At 42.3% G+C, this 23,837-nt stretch overlaps 1 protein-coding gene across 1 annotated transcript in view; it reads left to right on the forward strand.

The window, feature by feature from the left end:
• OPN4 (opsin 4) overlaps nucleotides 1-9,504 on the forward strand; it is a 151,538-nt gene extending 142,034 nt beyond the window's left edge. The window contains exon 11 of the mRNA XM_088463051.1: nucleotides 9,085-9,504. Coding sequence (XP_088319177.1) covers nucleotides 9,085-9,339 — 255 coding nt within the window. The 3' untranslated portion in view covers nucleotides 9,340-9,504. The remainder of the gene's footprint in view (nucleotides 1-9,084) is intronic.
• The last annotated feature ends 14,333 nt before the right edge of the window (nucleotides 9,505-23,837 follow it).

Below are 23,837 nucleotides of genomic sequence, written 5' to 3' on the forward strand. Positions count from 1 at the left end.
AACGCCCACTTTGAGAGTCTTCAGATGCTGTAATCGTGCTTGGTGCATCTGTAGATTCAATCACCATTCTCACAAATGACAGTTGTGCCAGCAACATTCTAGATGCACATTGTCTGTAAAAGTATGGCCTCCAATGTGAGTGATTACGCAGCTTGCAGTTTGCAGCCACTTCAGTGACACACATGCCACACTCCCATAACACGCCCATAATGTGTACCAGCTTCCTGTCCTGCCCAGGAATGGGCAATATATTTTCAAGACATTTCCCAACTGCAAATCTGTGTGCATAGATTCTGGGTACATGTGCACAGGTACGTGCGGTGGGGACAATGGATGGGGAGGCACTGGCTAGTATCAGAGCCAGATTTACACACACATATATGAACCTGCTCCACTTGCACAGATCTCCCCCTCACACAGATCCCCCGCCACATACACAGATTATCCGTAGCACAGATCCCTCTCACACATATCTCCCACTAGCACAGAAGATTCCCCCTAGCACAAAAGATTTCCCACACACACACAGATCTCCCCTAGCAGCGGACCCTCCTCACCTTTTTCTCTTTTGTGTGTTTCCTCTGAATGCATTTTCCAATTCCCTTCTCTCCTCAGTGCTGCTGCTGAGCTCCGATGCCCGAGTAATTCCTGGACTGGTCACCTGATCATCAGAGGTGTCCATCAGAGCTCATGGCACGCTGCCTCACTGTGAGGCATGCCTCCATTAGCTCTTTTTCTTTGTGTTTTATTGGCTTCTTTGTGGCCCAGCCCCCAGCTCCAGGCAGTTTCTGAGCTGTCAGAGGTGAGGCTGAGCTCTTACTGCCTCATCTCTTGTCTCTCCCTGTATTTCCATGGAGTGCTGCAAATTTTTGTCTATAAAAACGATCAGAATAATACAAATATTTTTATTACTCTAATCATTTTTATAGTCAAAACTCTGTAGTCTGACAGGGAGTATGACAGGGGAGGCTCTGCTTCCCCTGTCTACCCTGACTGCGCGTCCCTGCATGCACAGTTGCAAAAACATTGCTCAACTGCATCCAACATTGACAGTGCCCACAACTTAAAAGCAGGCCCTTACTGTGCTGTTTATAATCCACATGCAGAGCATCAACAGGGTAATTTGCCAGAGTACAAGGACGGGCAGTGTGGCAGGGTAAAAAAATCTCCCAAATCTGAGGAAAGGGTTCGCTTTCTGTGGCTCAGAAAGAACCACACACTTTCCTTAGTTAACAGAAGCTAAGGTAAAAACCTGTTTCTGTGAGTCAGTCAGTGTGAGAGGTAGGAGGAGGGTGCGCACATTTAGCACTCCTCTGTGTCCAGCACAGACCCTGGCCTAACTGATCTCAGATCTCATGGCCTGTAAAGTACCTTTCTGTTCAATTGATCTCTGTAAATGCTTCACTCCTGTGAATGCTGTTACTTATTCAAACGGAAAAAAAAATGTGCACGAGTCAAAAACAATAACTATCCAACTATCCAGTCACTGCACCCATTTTTTTTATTATAATATAAAAATTATCAATCTCATAGAGTTGGGAGGTGCACTCTCGAATACGGTAAGTTAGTAAGAAACATATGATAGGAATAGTTATTCTACTGTGGGACACGTATTTCCAGCAGTGACCCTATTAAAACAAAAAATTTTTATTACAATTATTATATAAAGTGAATTATAAAACCATCTATGTGATGAAACAAATGTATGAAAAAATGGTAAAAGATTGTTAAAGAACTGGATATACTGATGTGAGTCTAATACTTATATGCTCTTAAGTTGGCCACACACTAGACCAACTTACATCCAACCAGCCAACTAGTTGATTGGTTGGAATGAAAATCTGGTAAGGTATGAAAGCAAATGACAATCAGCAATTTGCTCCCAAACTGTTGTTTGAACAAATTATTTAGATCAAACATTTAACAAACTTGTCTGACGACCATTTTCATTTGTTTTCTGTCATTTGGGAGCAAATTGCCAATCATCATTTACTCCCATTCTTTACCATATTTTAATTCCAACCAATCAACTAGTTGGCTGGTTGGATGTAAGTTGGTCTAGTGTGTGGCCAGCTTTAGAAGATACAATTCTTATTGCTGGACTTTCCTTCCGTATAGTAATATCACTGTTTTGGCCAATATTTGACCAATATTTAATTACCAAAACACGTGGAACTAAGAAATGGCATATTAAGGTGGGGATAGGTTTTGCCAGGGGACAAGTCTAGCAAATATAATTAATTATAAATTTATATAAGCAGGGCCCATCAACCCTAAAAATGCGGTCAAACATCCGAAAATGCCGTTATCACATTCTGGATGAACATATAGGGTAATTTTAATAATCCACTAAAAAAGTGATTATCCCCTGGTAAAACCTACCCCTTCCCCCCTTTAATGTGCTATATCTTAGTTCCACGTGTTGTAGTGATTAAATATTGGTCAAAACAGAGTAATATCAATATCCTTAAGAAAAGGCCAGCAATAAGAATTGTTTCTTCTAGGAGCATATAAGTATGGCTCACATCAGAATATCTGTATTTTAACAATTTTTTATGTTTTTCATGCACATATTTCATTACATAGAGGATTTTATCATTTGCTTTGTATAATAACTAGCTGGGATACCCGGTTTTGCCTGGGTTGAAGAATGGACTTTGAAGATCATCTGCAGCCTTAATTTTTACATTGCAGACCAACATAGGAGAGCATGGCATCTGAAAATGTAATGAGAGGAAATGAGTAACTGTCAGTGCAGGTGCAGTGTGACAGTTGATCCTTCCACTCACTGCTCTTCCGTTGGAGCTCTGCCTGCCCACTACAGGTACATATCAGCCTGTGCCTTCAGATCAGTGCAGTTTTAGGCACTGGAAGACATCCTGAGCGAATTTGCTTAAACCAAAATTTCAAATTAGAGACTCCACAGCCTACTTGGTGGGTATCTTTGAGACATCCATGGCCCTGACCAACTTCAAACATAACCAAAAACCTAATACTGGTCAAACTACATCATCTTGCCCAATTTTTTGGAGCTATGTACAAAAACAAACAGACACACACTATAGAATAATTATTCCTAGCCTATGTTTGTTACTGAATGCTATTACATGTAAGCTGTACCTTATGTTCCTGCCTAAAGTACAGTTGTGTAAAAATCCATTACTTTGTTGCTTTGCTGCTAATTCCATTTTATTTAATGAAGCTAGCTAGAAATCAGTATCTGCTTAGCCAACCACAAGCAGCTTGATTGTAAACTTTGCTTTTAATTGTCTAAAGATTTTCCAATTAATTTGATTAGGCAATGTGATGGGCTCTGCACACATTGAAAATGCAAATAAATAGGAAAAACAAGTTTTTTTTTCCTCAGCAATTTAAAAATTGCCCAAAATCACCTATATTTTAAATAAATTAGCTTTTGATGGACTGGAGAATTTGGGTTCCTTGATTGTTGTATTATGTATGAAAGCACTTGCCAAAGTGATCCGCTGCAGGAGTTTAAAATTTTCATTTTAAAATTAACTACGCAAGCCTCTCACATAGAATATCAATACTCCATACATGGTAGTACATGGCCTGTAAAGTACCTTTCTGTTCAGTTGGCACCTTGCCAATATTAGATTATTGGGCACTTCTAACATTACTAGATCCAATGTCTACTTCTTGAGCACTAAATTCTGGCAGAAATGTGTTTATACCTCCATTGGTGGCAATTGAATCCCCTCTCTTTGACTGGGTAGAGTGAATGCGATTAATATATGACCATTCTACCGAGACGTCTCTGTTTGATTAAAACCCTTCCATTCCATTTACTACTAATTTCTATAAGGAACTTCATGCCACTATACAGGAATATGTATGGACCTAGAAGAAATCCTGATTTAGGCTCCAATATATATATAAATATATATATATATATACATATATATATATATACATATATATATATATATATATATATATATATATATGGCATGGACTTAACCCTTATGTTCCAAACAATAGGTTCCTCATAGATGAACAGTTCCTTGCCCAGCTGTTTTGGTACTTCTTCATTGACACAGATTGCACATCCAATGAGTGCCCCAACTCTCCTCCAGGGGAGGAAATGGAGGACTTTCTCATGGAGTCACATGATTTGAAAAACTGGTCCAAGGGTTTGCAAGCTGGTGGGCAGTGGAGGGATTCCACCATTCTTAGTTCTACAGAAGAAACTCTCTTTCTTCCCTAAAGATCTTTGTACACCCTATTCAAAACTATTTGGGGAAATTAAATCATGACATATTTGGTAGGGAATTACTCATTTTGAGTCACTCTGTACTGTTTGGTAGGATCCAAAACATATGGTCTCCTTGATTTATAGTTTCAATATTTAAGATCTTTGACCCTCTCATCAAATCTTTGGATTTTGCTCAGAAAAAAAACAAATATTAATTATACTCATTTGTCAACACAAAATGTGATGGTCCTGATGATCCAGTATAATAAGGTCTTTACAAGATGGCAGGGAGACCCCACGCTGTGTCTCTCCCTGCTATAGTTTGAATTTAAATTAGTTGCACAGGATATTATATTTTAAGGATGACAAACATCCAGATTTAACATTAAGAAATAGTATTTCTCCTGAATAGGGGGTTCTACCATAGCCACAAATGATAAACAAAACAATGGGGAAAGAGAAAGCTTTGTCAGGTATAGTGCATGCACAAAAAAATTTAATAAAATATAACTTAGAATGTTTCATTTAAAATACTGATATGTATATATAGTGCTTTCAGCCCACCCACAAAGGCGGATCAGCCTCAGGGATGACTAGTAACTTGGAAGTATAATATAATGTTTTGGCTTGATTTGAGACCCGGATTTGGCTGGGTAAACTGAACATTGCCTCGGTTCGACAAAGAATCTCCAAGTTTGGGTGTGGTCGATTTTCAACAAAACGGAACTGCTCATTGCTACATTTACACAAGATGCCTCCTGTGGCATTAGCATATTATCGCACAGCTGCTGTGTACCAAGATGCAGCAGCTGTGTGACTATGGGGGAGAGTTAATGAAGCTTGGAGAGAGATTAAATTGGAGATAAATAGCACTAACCAATCAGCTCCTAACTGTCATTTTTCAAACACAGCCTGTAAAGTGACAGTTAGGAGCTGATTGGTTGGTGCTATATATCTCCAATTTATCTCTCTCCAAGCTTTATTAAATTTCCCCCTATGCACTGTAAGTATAAAATCTTTGCCATACATCAGATAATATATTGGAGACATGCAACAGTAAATAAGTCTCAAAAAATACTCAACAGTTGCCGTATTTGAAATGTTGCTATATGCAGTTATAATAAGCTATACCTGCAATGGCCAGTTCAGTGAGAACCTATTAGATGTAACAGTAGGTCACAAAACTATACTATATAGGAGGCTGGAGGGCTGGTGTGTCCTGTGTGCGGGGAAATGGGTCCCGGTCTATGTGATTAACTGCTGGAGACACAGCTGTCTCAGATGGCCGTGCACACACCTTTGCTCCGGCAATGTGGGTAACCGGCAGTAGATGTCCAATGGGTGCTAATGTTAATGCCATCTGCCGACAGACAGTGGTGGATGCAACCATATATATACACCCTGCGCCAGCAGTGCTGGCAATGCTGCTCCTGTGGCGGGCATACACAAACCCCTTAGTTGGCAGAATGTATTCTGGAAATGCAGGTGAGGTTAAGTGTACTTTGAGGCGGCCAGAGATCGCTTATTCTATTCACGTATGTCTGTGTGATTAAAACAGAAAACACTAAGGGGTCTATGTACTAAGCCTTGGAGATAGATAAAGTGCATGGAGATAAAGTACCAACCAACTTAATGTATCAAGCAGTGAAAAGAGTGGAGACGTGGACCAGTGTAGAAGTTACCCATAGCGACCAATCTGCTGAGTAACATTTATCAAGTACAGTCTGTAAAATAATAGGTAGGAGCTGATTGGTTGCTAGGGGCAACTTCTCCAACTTTACACTCTTTTCACTGTTTGAAAAATAAACCGCACAGACTGTAAAGTAATAGTTAGGAGCTGATTGGTCAGTACTTATCTTTATCCACTTTATCTCTCTCCAAAGCTTAGTACATAGATACCTTTATCGTTCTTTGTTGGCCTGGGTGCCGGTTGCACATGTAAATTGGCTTCAGGGGACCCAAACCAGTAAGCAGTGTGACAACGTTAGCCAGGATGGACTCTTATCATATTTTCACATTGCAAATTCACACGTATAATATCTATCACATCCGCAATAAAAATGCGGATTGTGATAAAAATGCCCCTATGTGTGATGTTGACTGCAGAGCCAATTACATATTAGTAATTTGTGGAGGAACTGCACGGTCTTCTTTTATTGGCAGCTGCAATCCATCACTTAGGCTGCACTGTGAGCAGCCTGCTGGGACACCCCGAGAGGAGGAAGGGGGAGTGGGTGCTACTTACATGGACTTGTTGGAGGGGCCGGGATCCACCACTGCCCTCTTTCTTTTACCTGTCAGCAGCCTCTCTTGCTCAGCTGTGTGCTGGGCTGCAGTAGGGCCAGGGGGCAGCAGCAGTCTCCTTTGCCTGTACAAGGTAGGGAGAGCGATCACACTGATCACCCCCTGCCCCCCCCTTCCCAGATTTGCCCCTCAGAGAGCCACACTGTGCAGTACACATACACATCAACTCCTGACTTCCAGCACCACCACTACACTTATACTCTAGTTCCTCATTACTTTGTAGCTTACTCTTTCTGACTTATTATCTGCTATTTCAGACTGGATGTTACTCCACTTTTCAAGGACATTTCCTTATCTCCGGAATACTGTTAATCTGACTCCCAGTCTCTCACCCTATAATTGGTCAGTGAGATCTTTTCGGAGAAGCTTTGGCTGACTCTTTAGCCATCCTGCTGACACTTTTGATTCATCACAGATGTATCTTCCTTGCTCACAGCCCGTTTTTCTCTGGTTCCCATTTTCCCTACAGATTTCTAGTGCTAATGTGTAGGGCTTCTGTATATTCTTGTATCACTGTCCTTAGTTTATCACATCTGTTTACCCCTTAGAAACTGTACAGCGCAATATGAGTTGTTGTATATGAATACTGAAGTCTGTCTATAATCACTTAAATAGCATTTAAACTCCAATATCCAATTCTGCTACCAGATAACGTGATAATGTATACTCTGAAATAGTACTGGTAACACTGAAAGTGGTCTACTTTAAAGATTTATTTTTACATAAAGTAAACCAGTGGCAAACGCAGGATTTCTAGAGGGGGGTTTCCAAATGCCTGATTTTAGAGTGAGTGTGGCCAGTCCATGAAGAGGGCAGAATTAGTACTTAACCAGCTTTTATATGCGTCATACAAAGTGTATTGTGTGTCATAATTCCAGCATGTACAGGACCAACCATCACAATAAGCCATTAAATGCGGCAGTATGGCCATCCTGCCTAAGCCGAATGTATTTATTTTAGATGTGGGCACCATTCCAGAGTATTAGAGCAAGTCCGGGAGTCTGGGGGAGCAACCTAGCACTGCCCTGGACATATATGTACATATTGGGCTCTATAGCAGCACATCCCTAACAGTGAATGTTTTCCAGATCTCCTAGTTGATGCACAGGTTATTTATTACTAGCTGATACATGTTAAAAGATTGACAGGTGGTGCTAATTATTTCATTTGTGACAGTGAGAATAACATGCAGCACTTGTAATATTCTATTATATTACTATTTCTATTGTAGTTATGGTGTGGGCTGGGGAGGGCGGTTTCCAGGCAGACGGAAACCCCCCCTGCGTTTGCATATGTAAACAATCTTAATAATAGCTACTTTATATGTGAACAATTTTTAATTGTTCATGATCAGGTCAGACCAAGAGGCAAATGTATGAGGTGACGATGCTAATGTCTGCCACTACTTTGCCAGCATAGAGATGCCCACTACCGCTTTCTCACATCCGTAACACCTCGCACATAGTCCTGCATATACATCGGGAACATCGTGTAACAATGGGCCCTCACTTTTGACTTCCTGAGCACATACATTTTAAAATGCTAACTCTTACTGGGCAACAAGGAGACCTACTTATATACCTGCAAATCAGTGACTTGTTTTTACACTTTGGATGATTACACTGTAGTGTCTCAAATGATGTTTGCAGTTCAATGAGTTATTTTGCAGGACAAGTTTACATTTTCTTTCGCTGAACTTTATAAATGACAATGCCTGAGTTACCCACTCACCAAATGGCTAGGGAAGGGTCACTGTTTGCTAATCCTACTTTAGTAAGTCTCTACTCTTTTTGGGGGGGCAGAAAAGTTTTGACAGTTTGAGACAGTGGGGCTATATATTAACACACGTGAGGTGCAAAATGTTTATTATAATCTTATTGTTTTTTCACTAACCCAGTGAGGCGGGGGGGCGAGCTCCGAGCAGGCTCTCGCTTCTGGCTCCAAGCGCCTGGTCCTTTACCCGGCCGACGCGCGCCCCGCTCTGGTGACAGTGGCAGATAGGGAGTTTGACTGAGGCGGTACACCTGTCAAACCGTAATGCAGGTGTCCTAAGGCGAGCTCAGGGAGGACAGAAACCTCCCATGGAGCAGAAGGGCCCCAGCTGATACAGAGTTGTACGCTATTACACAGCTCCCCGTCACAGCCCCTTCCCTACCCCCAAAAGGCAGCAGCATGTAAATCATGCTGCGGCTTAGGGGGTACTGCAACCGCATGCGCCGATCGGCAACCATCGGAGTTGTAGGCAAACCACTGAGTTTACGTACAACTGTGAATCAGGCCCAGAGTCCTTAAATCACAATTGGGGGTATATTTGCTAAAGTGAGAGTTTTTAGAAGTGGAGATGTTGCCCATAGTAACCAATCAGATTCTAGCTCTTATATTCTAGAAGGTGCTAGTTAAATGTTAAGTAGAATCTGATTGGTTCCTATGGGCAACATCTCCACTTTTAAAAACTCTCACTTTAGTAAATATACTCCATTCATGTTTAAATTTGAAATTATAACAATGTACTTTTTTTTTAATGTTGTTTGATACTTTCTGTTTTTCCTCATTTCATTCTCAAGACTGGAAGAAGTTTGAATGCCTATGGTCAAAGGAAAGGAGATGCTATCTCTCGCATAGCGGCATCGAGGATACCTAGTATTGTGGTGACCTACAGCAGCCAGCACGCTGGCCAAGCAGCAGTAAACCACAGCTCGCCCCTGGCTTTTTACAGGACCAACACCCAGGATCGGGAGAAGGATTTCAGAAAACAGAATTCTCCAATAGCCACCATCATGACTGAGACCATACCAGAAAACAGCACGGAATGTTCATAAACCAAGCATCACCAACATAAACGTTATGAAAGGTCCATGGATGTAACAAAAGTATATGATTTGTATGTTACTTATTCACTGTGCTATCATTTGTTCTGGTTAATGTACACAGGCTAGGGTAGCTAGATTTAATGTACGGCTAATGTATAATTCCAGTCAGCATAATCATCAAATGTATTCGCTAACAGGGAATGGAGCTGTATCTAGACTGAAAGGCAGCCTACACAGTGGCCGTTATGGTAAATGGTCATAGCTGTTTTTAACCCTTTAGGAGCTAAGGCATTTTGTTCACTCCTGTAGTAAGTCTCCTTTGGCACTTTTATGGTTGTCGCATTTTGACTACAATATCAGTAATCTTTCTGTGCTCTAACCAAACAAATGATATCGAAAGACTGCATTTCATAAAATAACATTGTTCCTTATAGCAGTAGTTTACGAAAGGTGGAACAATAATAAAAAATGCTTTTGTATTTAATTGCTACAAAATAAGTTGAGCAAACAGTTAAAACAACAAAAAAAGTGGGATTGTAATACTTTTCTGAGTGGCTGTAGATCTTCTGATAAGGCTAATACGTATTTGTATATTTTGACTTTGCAAATATGTAATTTTGCCACCCTATACCATATTAATAATGTTGATTGACAGCATGCCCCCTTTGGTGGGCGTGCCGGGGGCGTGCCTCCCTGACGGGGGCGTTCCCACGGGAACGCCTCCCGTCAGAAGCCGGCCCACTGACATCACTAGTGATGTCAGTGGGAGTGATTTTGGCTCTGATAGAGCCAAAATCACTCCGGAGCTTGCGGTTGAAAACCTCAACCGCAGGCTCCGGCTCGCAAATTCGATGGTCGCGATGGTCGAGACCATCGCGACCATCACAATGCACGCTCGTATAGCCTGTGGGTGGTGACCCACAGCTATACGAGCGTCCAGGAGGACGCTCCATGAAAATGGAGCCCGGCCCTCATTCAGAGCGTGCGCTCTGCTCAGAGCGTACGGCTCTGAATGAGGGCCAAAATGTTTATTATTTTATTCCTAAATAACAATTGAAATAGAGAGATTTATCATATCTTTTTAAATAGCTGCTGATCTACCAACAAAAACAGTACTCTATTTTTATTATTATTATTATTATTATTATTATTATTATTATTATTATTTACTTAATATAAAGGGGTTTCAGAAGTGTTTAATACTTTTGTTAATATACATATATATATATTTCTTTGTTTGGCAATCACAAGTATTATCAAAAGAGAACAAAGACAGACTTGTTCGGAAGAAGGTATTGCCCGCTTTCAAATTTGGTCAATTATGTTCTTTGCAAATGAGGCCGGTACATATTTATTTATTTTTTAAATAGCCGCCCCTTATTATTTCCCTAATTATTCTGTTACTTTTCATTTGATTATCACTAAAAAAGAGTACCTAATTTCAAAGAGTAGACCCCTCTCTCTTCAACAAGGATGCCTATGTTTTTAAAGCAATGTGGGTGTAATATTTATTATTATTTTAAAAAAAATAGGGCCACTGTATTTTCAAACCATTGGTGTCCTGTTTATTTTGAAGGCAGGTGAGGGTGTAATCTAATCATCCTCCCTATCTACTTGAATATTATTTATAGATCTATGATCAAAATGATTGGCTGGTAGGTATTAAACAGGTGCACCCTAGTTTGTAAGAAAGGACTCACTGCTTTAAAAAGAGAGAGTACCCCTGTTTATTTTTAAAAACCAGAGGAGGTATATTGGAGCTCTTTTAGAGTATCTCACTTTTTTCAATCTATTTTAATGTTATTTACTGCCTGCTGATGAAAATGAATCTTACTTAAAAATAATAAATAAGTTCACTCTCATTTCAATGAGGTGACTTTACTCTTACAAGCAGAAGTACCTCCAGGCTTTTCCGAGTCAAAGATAGAGAGATTGTGGCTTTGGAAGAGCCTCCCCCGCTCTTTGGCAATTTTTACTGCTTTTTGTCAGGTATCTACGTGACCCGATAAAGCACTGCAGCACTACAAAAAAACATATAGATCATGGATGGCGGTCATGGTTGGGTTTGCATGTAAACCCTTAATCATAAGGCATGTTGGACTCACGCTTCGCAGTTTTGAGTTGTATGTAGAAGGCACCCATAGTAGCCAAGGGGATAAAACCTTTTAAATTCACCTTTATATTAATAGTAAACAAATAATGAAAGCTAATGGATAGGCACAGATTTTTGAAATGTTCTCTTCTCTTTGTGAACTGTGGCATTGCCTAGACCGGGTCTATCTGAGACATATTCAATAGAATGACATTTCGTGGGAGCACTCAATGATGCTTATGTAGTGTTGGACACATTTTCCATAAAAAGTCTAGGCTTAAAATGCATAAACAGTAAGTCTGAAGTGAATGCTCAAGAATGGTCCAGTTCTTCAACTGTACCCTATATGCCTGGTTCAGGCAGAAGTGAACAGTAGCATACTCACTTGGTGTATGCTAGGAGATGTGGTTTAGCAGTGTTATTACTATTAGTAACATCATATTACCCTACTAGTGCAAACTATAATACTGTACTGTAACTGTCTGGGTTGTGTTATTAATAAATACGAAAGTTGCATTTACCATATAAAATACAATTGAAGACAAAAGTAGAAAATAAAATGATAAATTAATTTACATACAAACATCTGCTGTCTTCCCCATTAAAATCAAATAGGAATATCCTTAAATGCCACAGTCTGAATGAAACATGAAATAATATGATAGATGGCTGTAACGCTACACAGCAATGTAGCCACACTAATGAATTATATACAGATGTAGGGTCCAATGAAATCAAATGTTGCTGTCCATTGTCATCATCTTCAGTGCATATTTTGTTGAACACCACCAAGAATAATGCCTTGTGATGTTCACCTGTTGTATGTGTCTTGTCACAGCCTTACTGTACCCATGTTACACAACCCTCTCCTTCATTGTTCTTTCTGTCTAATCGCAAAGTTGTCACAAGTGCAAGAGGTGCATATGAACAGAAGGATGACCCTTCTTAGGGGCACAGAATGGAAATTCGTATTTTATGCAAAACAAACAATACATGAGCCCCATTAAGTACACTATACTGATGAAAATATTCTATTAGCCCAAGAGGACCAAAACTATTGTATTTAAATTAAATTATTATTATTATCCTTTATTTATATGGCGCCACAAGGGTTCCACAGCGCCTTACATAGTACATAGAACTAATAGGTGAACAAGAAACAAGTAACTTACAGTACATTACAGTGCAGGACAAGGACACAACTTATATACATTGCTGAAATAGTGATTAAAGCACTCACAATAAGCTGCCGGGAGTTGGCAGTCATGTGTTAGGTGCCCTTATGGGGAGTAAGGAGTAGAAGAAAATGTAAAGAGAAGCACATGAGGGAAGAGGTCCCTGCTCATGAGAGCTTACATTCTAAGGGGAGGGGCAGACAGACAGGCGTGACACAGAAGGGGAAGATAGGAAGGAAAGAGCATGAGGTGGGTTAGGATGAGTGCTGGAAGGCCTTGATGAAGTAGTGGGTCTTGAGAGCCCGTTTGAAGATTTGTAGAGAGGTGGAGAGTCTGATGGGGAGAGGGAGAGCATTCCAAAGGTAGGGAGCAGCACGGGCAAAATCTCGGATGCGGGAGTGGGAGGAAGTAATTAGTTGGCAAGAGAGGCGGCATACATTAGTTGAGCGAAGTGGGCGGGCGGGAGTGTGAAGGGAGAGAAAGTCAGAAATGTATGCGGGAGAGGATTTGGTGAGGGCTTTGTAGGCGAATGAAAGAACCTTAAATTGGCATCTGAAGGGGAAGGGAAGCCAGTGTAGGGCTTGAAGGAGAGGGGAAGCAGATGTAGAACGTCTGGAGGGGAAGATGAGCCGAGCAGCAGCATTAAGAACAGATTGTAGTGGAGAGAGGTGAGAGACTGGGAGGCCAGCTAGGAGAAGGTTACAGTAGTCCAATCTGGATATGACCAGTGAGTGGATGAGGGTTTTAGTGGCATCCTGGGTGAGGAAGGGTCTAATCCTGGAGATATTTTTTAGGTGAAAATGGCAGGACTGCGAGAGTTGCTGAATGTGCGGTTTAAATGAGAGGGAGGAGTCTAGGATAACTCCAAGACAGCGCACTTTGGGGCTAGAGGAGATAGTTGTGCCATCAATAGATAATGAAATTGTGGAAAGTGATGTAGTGGAAGAGGGTGGGAAGATGATCAGCTCAGTCTTAGACATGTTAAGTTTAAGAAAGCGCTGGGACATCCACGAAGAGACAGCAGAGAGACAGTTGGAGATACTGGTAAGGAGCTCAGGGGTGAGCTCAGGGGTGGAATGGTAAATTTGAGTATCATCTGCATACAGATGATATTGGAGGTCAAAGGAGTTAATGAGTTCACCTAAAGAGGATGTATATAGGGAGAAAAGAAGAGGTCCAAGAACAGAACCTTGAGGAACTCCTACTGTTAGTGGAAGTGGAGGGGAAGAGGAGTCATGAGAGGACACAGTGAAGGAACGATCAGAGAGGTAGGAGGAAAGCCAGGAGAGGGCAGTGTCACGTAGACCGAGACAGTAAAGGATTTGCAGGAGGAGAGGGTGGTCGACAGTGTCAAATGCAGCAGAGAGGTCAAGGAGAATGAGCAGAGAGTAGTGGCCCTTGGATTTGGCAGCAAGGAGGTCGTTGCTGACTTTCGTGAGGGCAGTTTCAGTAGAGTGGAGAGATCGGAAGCCAGATTGAAATGAGTCAAGGAGGGAGTGGGAGGAAAGAAAGGTGGTAAGGCGGTTGTAGACAACAATTCTGCTTTTATCCAGTATCTAACACTCCAATCCAGTGACCCCAATGTGTCCAAAAACAGTAAAGCAAATAGTAAGTTAGCAAGTAAATTGAGCAGCACCATCATAATTATGTTACCAAATTGCAAACACTCTCAACTGCATAGAGTTAGGTTCCTAAAGACTGTAAAGCAAATGTGAGTTTAAATGTAGAAAAATAATACCTCTTTTCCACCAAAAACCCGGGTACGACCAGGGTTTTTAGACATGGTTCCAACCCAGGTCAGACACCGTTTACACAGCACCATCGATTTGGGTTATTCTCAGGTCAGCCCCGTTCACACTGAACCCGGGTCTGCCCTGCTAAACTTGTGAGGTCATAAAAAGTTGGAGGTGACTGTTCTACAACCACCAATCAGCTCATTTTAGGCATGACCCAGGTCAGATAACCTGGTTTGCGCCGTTTACACTGCACCATTACCCAGGTCCATCCTGGGTCCGACCCTGGTAGCTACCTGGGTTGGATTGCAGGGTCACTTGACCTGGGTTATTTTTCAGGGACCCTTTTACACTGAGCTGCGACCCGGGTAGACCCAGCAAAAACCCAGGTTTTTGCTCTGGTGTAAAAGTATAATAGTTGTTACCATAAACAAAGTATTTTTTTTTATTCTGGTCACATAAACTTATTATATACTAAATATGCTATCATTATAGTAAGCAAAAAAAATTGTAAAATGAGTAGGGGGTTGGAAGTGAAAGTGAAATAAGCTCAACTGGAAGCATAATTGGGCTGATTCTGTGCTAAAAGTACACCTGTTTGCAATAACCATACTAAGCAGTGAATCACTGCTGTTCCCGGCCTTATTACTATAGGTGCATACACACACAACGATTTAGTTAATGAACGATTTTAGTAAACGATTTTCTCCCTTGAAAAAATTAACTAAAATCGTTTACTAAAGTTGTTTATTTACTATGTTCATTTAAATGTAATGAACGATTTTTTAGAACTACAAACGATTTTTGCATATTCCCTTACTGAAAATCGTTGAGTTGACAAGTCTGACTGAACTACAAACTACAAACGTGAACGCGCATGAACGAAAATCGTTCATCGTTTGACTCAGAAAGTGAACGATTTTTACAAACGATTATCGTTAAACGATATAGTTTAACGATAATCGTTCAAAAAATCGTTGTGTGTGTATGCACCTTTCGTATTGATATCAGTCAATACCTGCTGCAAGTAATATAGGTCTAGTTAAGACCCTGGAGATATATAACCTCAAACAAACAATATGAAAATATGTTGATTACTGCGTTTGGTATTGGTATTTCGTAATCAATGTAGAAAATCAATAATCTGTTTGCTCTCTATTAATAAACAGGAGGCATTAATTAAAAAATACCATTTAGTGGTTAAATAACACATACAAATGATTAAAATGTAATCTAGAAACACCTGTTTGCATAGCATATTATGTAAGAATTTATACTGTTCACGCTTAGAAACTGAGCACATTCAAATACAAGAATATAGAGCCAATTGCATTCCCAATGTACCTATGCTTGTGATCAGCGAGGTGCAACGGAGACATGATGGGGTGTTCTCACTTAGGCCAAGTTCACTAAGGTCATGTTCACGTAACCCGCACGCAACATATATAGGTTTGTTACCTTCTGCATCTACCTCTTAGCGCATCTTAGGAGCTTCCTACAAATCATGCGATCAGACCGATTTAACCGAGATAAATGGAGATTCTATGTGCTTACACATCATGCAATCTTCTGTCAGATCATAGAATTCTCAGATGACTGATAGATAATTGTACAGTGTGTATCCAGCTTTACACTTTGTACACTTTGATGACCGAATAGCCGACAGATCATCCAATAGCTGTGGGTGTGCATATGTAAATCACTATTAGTTCAGATCGTTAGGACAGATAAAAAGTGAGGAATGGAAGGAACAATTGTATAGTGTGTACGCACTCGAACATCTTAAGAGAGCATAGTGTATTGTAGTGCGTACCCAGCTTGAGTTTTAATTTGATAATATGTACAGTGACTTTGTAGCTACTACCATAACACAAGTTACACAACTACGTATAACATTCAGTATTGAATGGGCTGGGCAGTGGATTAGGTCAAAATGGGAGTCTCTACTTGTATGTGTGCAAGTGAAAATGCCAGAGCCACTGCTTAATCCTCCTGTGTCACATCTCTATTACAGACACAGGTAATTTTCACTGATCAAGTTGCGTCGAAGCAGGATCATGGCATTTTAACAAAGCAAAGTGTCATTGCATGAGGAATATCAGTGCTAATAACAGAGCCAGAGCATGACAGCCTTCTAGGATGTTGATGCAGATTTGTGCAAACAGTAGGTGTGTCAGTAAGCATGAGTGCCATTATAAGCATGGTGTAATGAGAGAGAACTATGGGCCTGATTCATTAAGGATCGCAACTGACACAGCACACACAGTTGGCTGATTGTTGCGTACCGTGCATGTATCTCAGTGCTGTGCATGAAGTCTACATTGTGATCGCACTGCGATTACGCAGAGCATGGTAAACCATCGCAGAGTGAGTGACATGTAGTCAGCATTTGGGGGTGATGGACGGGGGAGTGATTGGGGAAATGCAGGCCTGTCTGTCCGTTTCAATGATGTTACTTGGGCGTGCATAAATTAGCCATTGCGTCGGCATACACAGCTTGAGTGCTTACTGAGTGCAACGAGGTTAGCAATTTCTATGTAAGATCAGGGCTCCTGTAATTAGGCGTGAGTGGCCGATGGTACTCAATGTTTCCGATGGAGGCAGATCTCTATGCTGGCATTGCGATAACATTCATTACCATATTTTCGGAACAGACCTGTGTGCGATTACGGAGGTGCAATAGGTATCCTTAATGAATCAGGCCCTATATTCACATACATAAACACCGGTATGAAACATAGTTCTAGGCTTAGCACTAGAGACCATATTATGTACTGTATGTAGTCTCTCTGTATGTCCCTAATTTTCAGGTAGAATGCCAAGAATAAACAAGTAGCAAATTTACATGTTTTACATTTACATTTTAATCTCAGGAAATCCTCGTTATTCTATTATTAATCCACCATTCAGTACCATTGCTCTTTTTCTGTACAGTAAATGTCATGTCATTATCTATCAGCCATGGTTGCCAGCAGCTGACTGTTTTCCCATTTCTACAAGTGACTGGTTTATTTTCCAGGTTTCCACCTGCCACTGCCTTACAGCTGCCACACACATGTTCCCTACCACCAGCTACAAATGTTAATACACTACTTTGTAAGCACATTTGGGCAGGGCTATCTTTAGTCCCTATTTCATGTGATTATATGTCAGAGCCATAACTAGGGCTGTGCAAGCGCAGGGCCCTGGGGGCGGCACTGTTGCTGTCCCACAGCACCTGCATGTGACTTGCAGGGTCCCTAGAATGGCACCCAGCAGCCAGTAGCGCTACTGCTTCTTAGGGTGCTCCGGGCAGTGCTCCAGTTTGTAGGGCTTACGGCCTCGTCCTGTAGGTGTGACATCAGGACATCACGAGTTTAGGGGGTGGGGGCGGCTCAGGGCGCACTGCCGCCTTCTTACGGCTCTGTTGTATGTTATTTATTTGTATCGGCGCTGTGTAATTTACTGGCATATTATGAAAAACGGATAAAGGGCCTGATTCAGCAACGTACACGATTGCAACTACGTACGCATATCGGCCGATTGTTCAGCACTGTGCATGTGTATGCATACACTGCGCGTGCACTGCAATCACACTGCGATTACACGCGCAGATAGGAATCCATCGCAGAGTGAGTGACAGGCCATGAGCGTTTAGGGGTGGTGACAGGGGAGTGGTTAGAGAAACGCAGGTAACATGTAACGATATATTGCGCCATCATATATCGCACCATGGTACATCGTATAGTGCATTGTGTATGATGCATGGGATATATCATTTCATGGTGGCGTTCCGTCACTGGATACACACATCTTATAGTGTGTAACCAGCTTAATTCTCTGGGATTTGTGAACAAATTATGTAGTTGGTGACTGAATCTGGGAATTGTATTACACCAAATCATTACCATTACCATTAGCAAGTGAGTGTCACTGAAAATTATTTTAAATTATTGGAAAACATGTACATACATTCAGGGATAATAACGTTAAAATTGTTATTTTTTTTGTATCTCTGTAAGTGTAATCACTATTTTGCATCTATGTCCTCTGTGACACCTACCTGGCAATGCCCTTAAGTTGAACACTCAGCTCTACCTTAGGCTCTCTCTCTCCATCTGTCATGACACAAGCTGGCACTAGATTCAAATACTTGCATGGGCAATGATTTTTTTGCCCATGCAATAGTGGGTGAGGCCTATTTTGCCAGGCAGATCAGGTAGTCTGATAGTGTAAACTGGTCACCGTTTTTTGGAGCAGTAGCAGCCTGTGCCAAAATGCAAAAGACTTCAAAAGATGGGCATAGGCATGAGGTGCAACAGAGTGCTGTGTTGGCTGTGGTGCAACTGGGGACCCAGAGGGTCCAGGAAACAGGATGGTCAAGGACAAAGTAGAGGCCCGGTGTCCAGAGGACAGAGGACCTGATTCAGCACAGAACGGAATTGCACGCAAGCAGCTTTGCAATTCCGTCCTTGCAATTATGGTAATGCAGCAGGAGGCATCATCCATAGACGCAGCATTGGATAATCTGTGATAGCATTGGCCGGCTGAGTGACCCAGGGCCCGCTCCAGGAGTTGGAGCACCTTGTGCCCACCTAGTTAACAGCGCCCATAACTGAAAATGGGGCATGGCCTAATTACCCAAGGCCATGCCCCCTAACTGCCGTTATTTGGAGGTGTGCCCGAATGACATGCCTCCAAATAACGTCAGGCTAGGGGTAAGCCCAGCACTCTGTCACTAGCTGGGCTTCCCCCAGCCCTCTCCTGGCACTGAATGGATGCCGTGCGCATGCGCGCAGCATCCATTTAGCTACTCCGGGGTCCAGCACACACTTCACCTATTTTTTTACTCATGGGCTGGCTACTGGCACTGACAGGTAGGCTGTATGTGGTGGGGTGCGGCACGTCAGCACACACACGCAGCCTGCCTGCCAGTGCCAGCAGCCAGCCCATGATGAGCGGCACATTCACTTACCAAGTGATTCTCTCTGACGCTGACCATCTCCGTCCGTCTCCTCTGCACGGCCATCCTCATCGGTCAACGACATCTCCTCTCCGGGCCTCCGCTTCCACCCAGTGCTCAGGGTGCAGACTGCAGACACGCTGACACTGAGCCCCACGCACTGGTCCGGTGGCCGGCCAGCCAGCCGCCCGCACTAGCGCTGAAGCAGCAGCCAGTGCCCACTGTCCAGGTATCCACGTCGTCCACCGCCACCACCATTGGAGACTGCGCGGGCAGGGATGGCATATAACGTCACACCCAACCCGCCTAGCTCAATCTTGGAGGAGGGACTGGCAGCGGCTGGTGGTGCCCAACATGAAAGCGCAGCAGTGAGGTGGGTGGGCAGCCTGGCATAACAGTACACAGCCAGACAGCGACAGGGCCTGGCCGGCCAGGGAAAATGGTGGCAGAAAATCAGTGCACCCAGTGTAGGTGGTGCCCTTGTGCGACCGCTCAGGTGGAACATGCCTTGAGCTGGCCCTGGAGTGACCTATGGGGTCACACAAGCCGGCCGCCGCAGAAACAACAAAGAGGCAAGGAAATCTCCATGAGCCAATGGCGGCTACACACCTCCATTTCAGGAAATGAAGGTGATCGCTGCCCCCTCCTGCCCACAAATGCAGCAGACTGTCAGCTGTGACCAGCAGCCAATCAGCAGTGGTGGCTCCTGATTGGCTGCTGGTCCACAAGCTCCAATTGACTTGCGACTGGAGCCAGAATGAAATTGCAGCAGCGGTCTGACCATGTCAGCTGTAATTAGTTGGGGGCCTGCCACCAAATCCACACCTGCTGGGTGCTGATGGCCCACAGGGGGAGGCGAGAGGCTGCTGGAGGGACACGGGGAGGTGAGTTGCTGTGGTGGGCATAATGTTTAAGGGGCATTACTTTGTGGTATAATGTGTAAGGGGCATTACTTTGTGGTATAATGTGTAAGGGGCATTACTTGCGATCCTTGCTTAATCAGGCCCTATATTCAGTAAGAACAGTGCTATCTACTAATATGTGCTATCTACAACTAAACTGTAAACACAATCCTTTGTAGTGTAGTAATCTTCCATCTTGTTGTAGATACAAAATACTGAATAAGTGAGCGAGGCTGAAAAGCACAGAAAGTATTAACATTCATATGTTTGTTTGTTTAATAGACTGTTAAGCCATACACAGCAACACATACACTTGTTGGGTGACAGTTACCCAAGAGGCATGGCAGCAGCTGCAGCTTTTACTGAGCCAGTCTGTTTAATAGGCAGAACAGATGGTCTTACATGGTGGTCCAGTTTAAAAACATTTCACCAAAAAAAGGGTTCATTGTAGAGCACCAAATGGATAGTTCTGCTGCAGTATTTCTCAACACAGATTTCAGGGTATTAGCTGAATGAAAACACTTCATGATAATTCTCATCAGCATCACTTTCATTAGTATAATTTGTAATTTATTTTACTAGCATACAATCCTGTCCTTATGAAGCACTGTTTTACCATGGTACCATTACTCTTAGTATGTTACACTCTGTGCAGTATTAAGGCATTAACACTAGTAGCAACAGTGATATTTGAAGTGAATAAGAATACAATAACCAATATACAAATGAGAAGGAGCATCATAAATTCTATATAATAAGCGAGAAAGCGTGTCTGTCTCTTTGTGCTTTATGCACGGACAGAGTTTTGGACCTAGCTCCACCAAATTTGGCATGGTGGTGTAGTTTGACCAAGATTAAGTTTTAGCCTAGGTTTGAACTTTGCCAGGGCCACACACTGTAACACAATCCCTAAAAGTGAGGACACACTTAAATTACACAGGTTCTGGGGCTGGATCAAGTGTGAAAGCTACAAAAGTATCATTTTAACCTCACAGTCTGAGCAAGTGTCAAAATTTATGACTCATACAAGTACATATTAAATCCAGGGTTAGTCCTTTATAAAGTGACCATATATATTAGTCTTAGAACTTTGTGGGCCACATACAGTAGCCATAATGCGTCCTGTGCATGTGCAGATCCCGATAATCGTGAATCTGCATTCTTGCGTGCACTGCTGAATTAGCCCCATAGTCAGGAGCTGGATAAACTTCCACAATTAGGGACCTTCTTGTCGTTATGTTAATTAACCTGTGGCAATTCATCCATGCCCCAGCATGGAGACATCTGATCCAAAAAGTCAGTTGTCTCTAGAGATGTGCAGTGCACTGACCCACGTGTTTTTGTTTTGGATCTGGATCTCCCCTGGTTTTAGATCTGGATTGGTTTTAACAAAACCTCCCCTCCGTGTTTTGTTTTTCGGTTTTGGTTTTGGATCTGGATTTTTTCTTAAAAAAAATCATAAAAACATTAAAATTACATAAAATGGGCCTTTTTCTGTTCCTACAGTATTATTAACCTCAATAACATTTATTTCCATTCGTTTCCAGTCAATTTTGACCACCTCACAGCTCACTATATTGTTTTCATCCAGTTAAGGCCCAAAATTTGCACCAAGCTAGTTGGCTCACTAAGCTAAGCTGCAGCAGTGGGTGGCACAAACACATGGCAGTTCAAATTCAAACATGGCACATCAGGAAACACTTGTATTATTCAAGAGAGGCCTGAGGGAGTTGGAGTATGTATGTAGTTGAAGGCAGGGCAGGGACAGGAAGGGTTGATTGGTAGTAAATTTAATTTCGTTTTTTTATTTTGAAGAAGAGGGAGAAGGGGTGGGGAGGAGGCATTTACAAAAAAAATGTGATACATTCACATCAGTCCTTGCCACAGAAGAATCCTAGAGCATGGCTGCTGCTGCTTGGAGTTGATTTTCTCATCCCAGAAGGGGACCAGGAAGACTTCTAGTAGTGCTTTTCACATGAAAAAGCATTTCCCAACCTGTTTATGGACATTAAAAAAACATAGTTAGTGGCCTCAAGCGTAAGATCTATGACTGAAGGCAGGGGTAGTCAACCCTGGTCCTCGAGAGCTGCCAACAGTGCATGTTTTCCAGGACTCCTCACAGAATCACAAGTGTAATAATTAACTCCACGTGTGTATCCTTCTAATGTGTTGGTGAGTAATGAATACACCTGTGGTTAGGTCATCTGGAAAACGTAAGCTCTCGAGAACCGTGGTTGGCAACCCCTGATTTCAGGCCTTACGTTGTGTCTTTCTTTAGAACTCTGCACCTGCTTCTGCGGCTAGGAGTGGATTTTCATCCCAGAATGGGACCAGGAAGAGTGCTTTCCAAAAACAAATAAACAATTGACTTAAATAATCCTTTGCAAACCTTCTGTAAAGGTATTTCTCAACCTGTACAGGGACATAAAAAAAACCATAGTTAGTTAGTGGCCTCAAAGTGCCACTTAACCAGCACAGATATTTGGACAAGCATAAGAGCTGTAATTTAAGGCAGGGGTAGCCAAGCCTGGTCCTCGAGAGCTACCAACAGTGCATGTTTTCCAGGTCTCCTCACAGAATCACAACTGAAATAAATAATTAACTCCACCTGTGGATCTTTTCAAATGTGGTGCTGAGTAATGAATACACCTGTGCACCTGCTTGGTGGTCTGGAAAATGTGAACTGTTAGTAGCTCTCAAGGACCGAGGTTGGCTACCACTGATTTAAGGCCTTACATTGTGTCTTCTTTGAGAATCTTGTGCTTGATACTGCGACTAGGAGTGGATTTTCATCCTAGAAGGGTACCAGGAAGACTGCTTTCCAAAAACAATTGACTTAAATAATCCTTTGCAAACCTTCTGTAAAGGCATTTCCCAACCTGTACAGGGACATTAAAAAAAGCAGAGTAATGCTGTATACGCATGGGACGATTTTCCTGAATGATATGAACAATGATATAGTTGAACGATATATTGTTCATATCATTAATTTTTAGGCAGTGAACGATCGACCAACGATGCCCATTCCCGCATGGACGCTAAAGATATCTTTCATCGTCCATGCATGCAGGCCAACTTGGACGATATTGTCAATTCTCCCTGTTCAGAGATGTGACAGGATGACTAACTGAAATATATCTTTGAAAGATATCTTGCAAGTCGTTGGTGGTACAGATCGTACCGTGTGTATGCACCAGATCAGATATGTGAACAAGCGGAACAGAGCATTAAATGCAACATTTCAGATTTAAGGTTTAAGTCTTATGTTGTGTCTTTCGAGCGCCATGCCTGCTTGCTGGGAGTGGATTTTCATCCCAGAAGGGATGAAGACGTTGTTTTTCTTCCCAATGGACACAGATCTGAAGAGAAAGAGATACATGTAAATAACTACTGGCAGGAAAAAGAGGCAATTTGGGGATATATTATCTTTCTAAAGTGTTCATGTTGCCACTTGTAATGGGCAACATGCAGGGGCGCCGAGAGGGGGGGAGTGGGTACTAATTACCCGGGCCCGGGCTTGCTGGAGGGGCTCAGCAGGGGCCCGGGTCTGGCACCACTTTCCTCTCCCTCTTACATCACAGCAGCCCAGCACATGTTGCTGTGTGCTGGGCTGCACTGGGAGACTGCTCGTGGCTGCTAAGAAGCATCCACGGCAGTCTCCTG

This window comes from Taudactylus pleione, unplaced genomic scaffold (assembly GCF_031769625.1).
Source record: "Taudactylus pleione unplaced genomic scaffold, aTauple2 ptg001314l, whole genome shotgun sequence".
Lineage (NCBI taxonomy): Eukaryota > Metazoa > Chordata > Amphibia > Anura > Myobatrachidae > Taudactylus > Taudactylus pleione.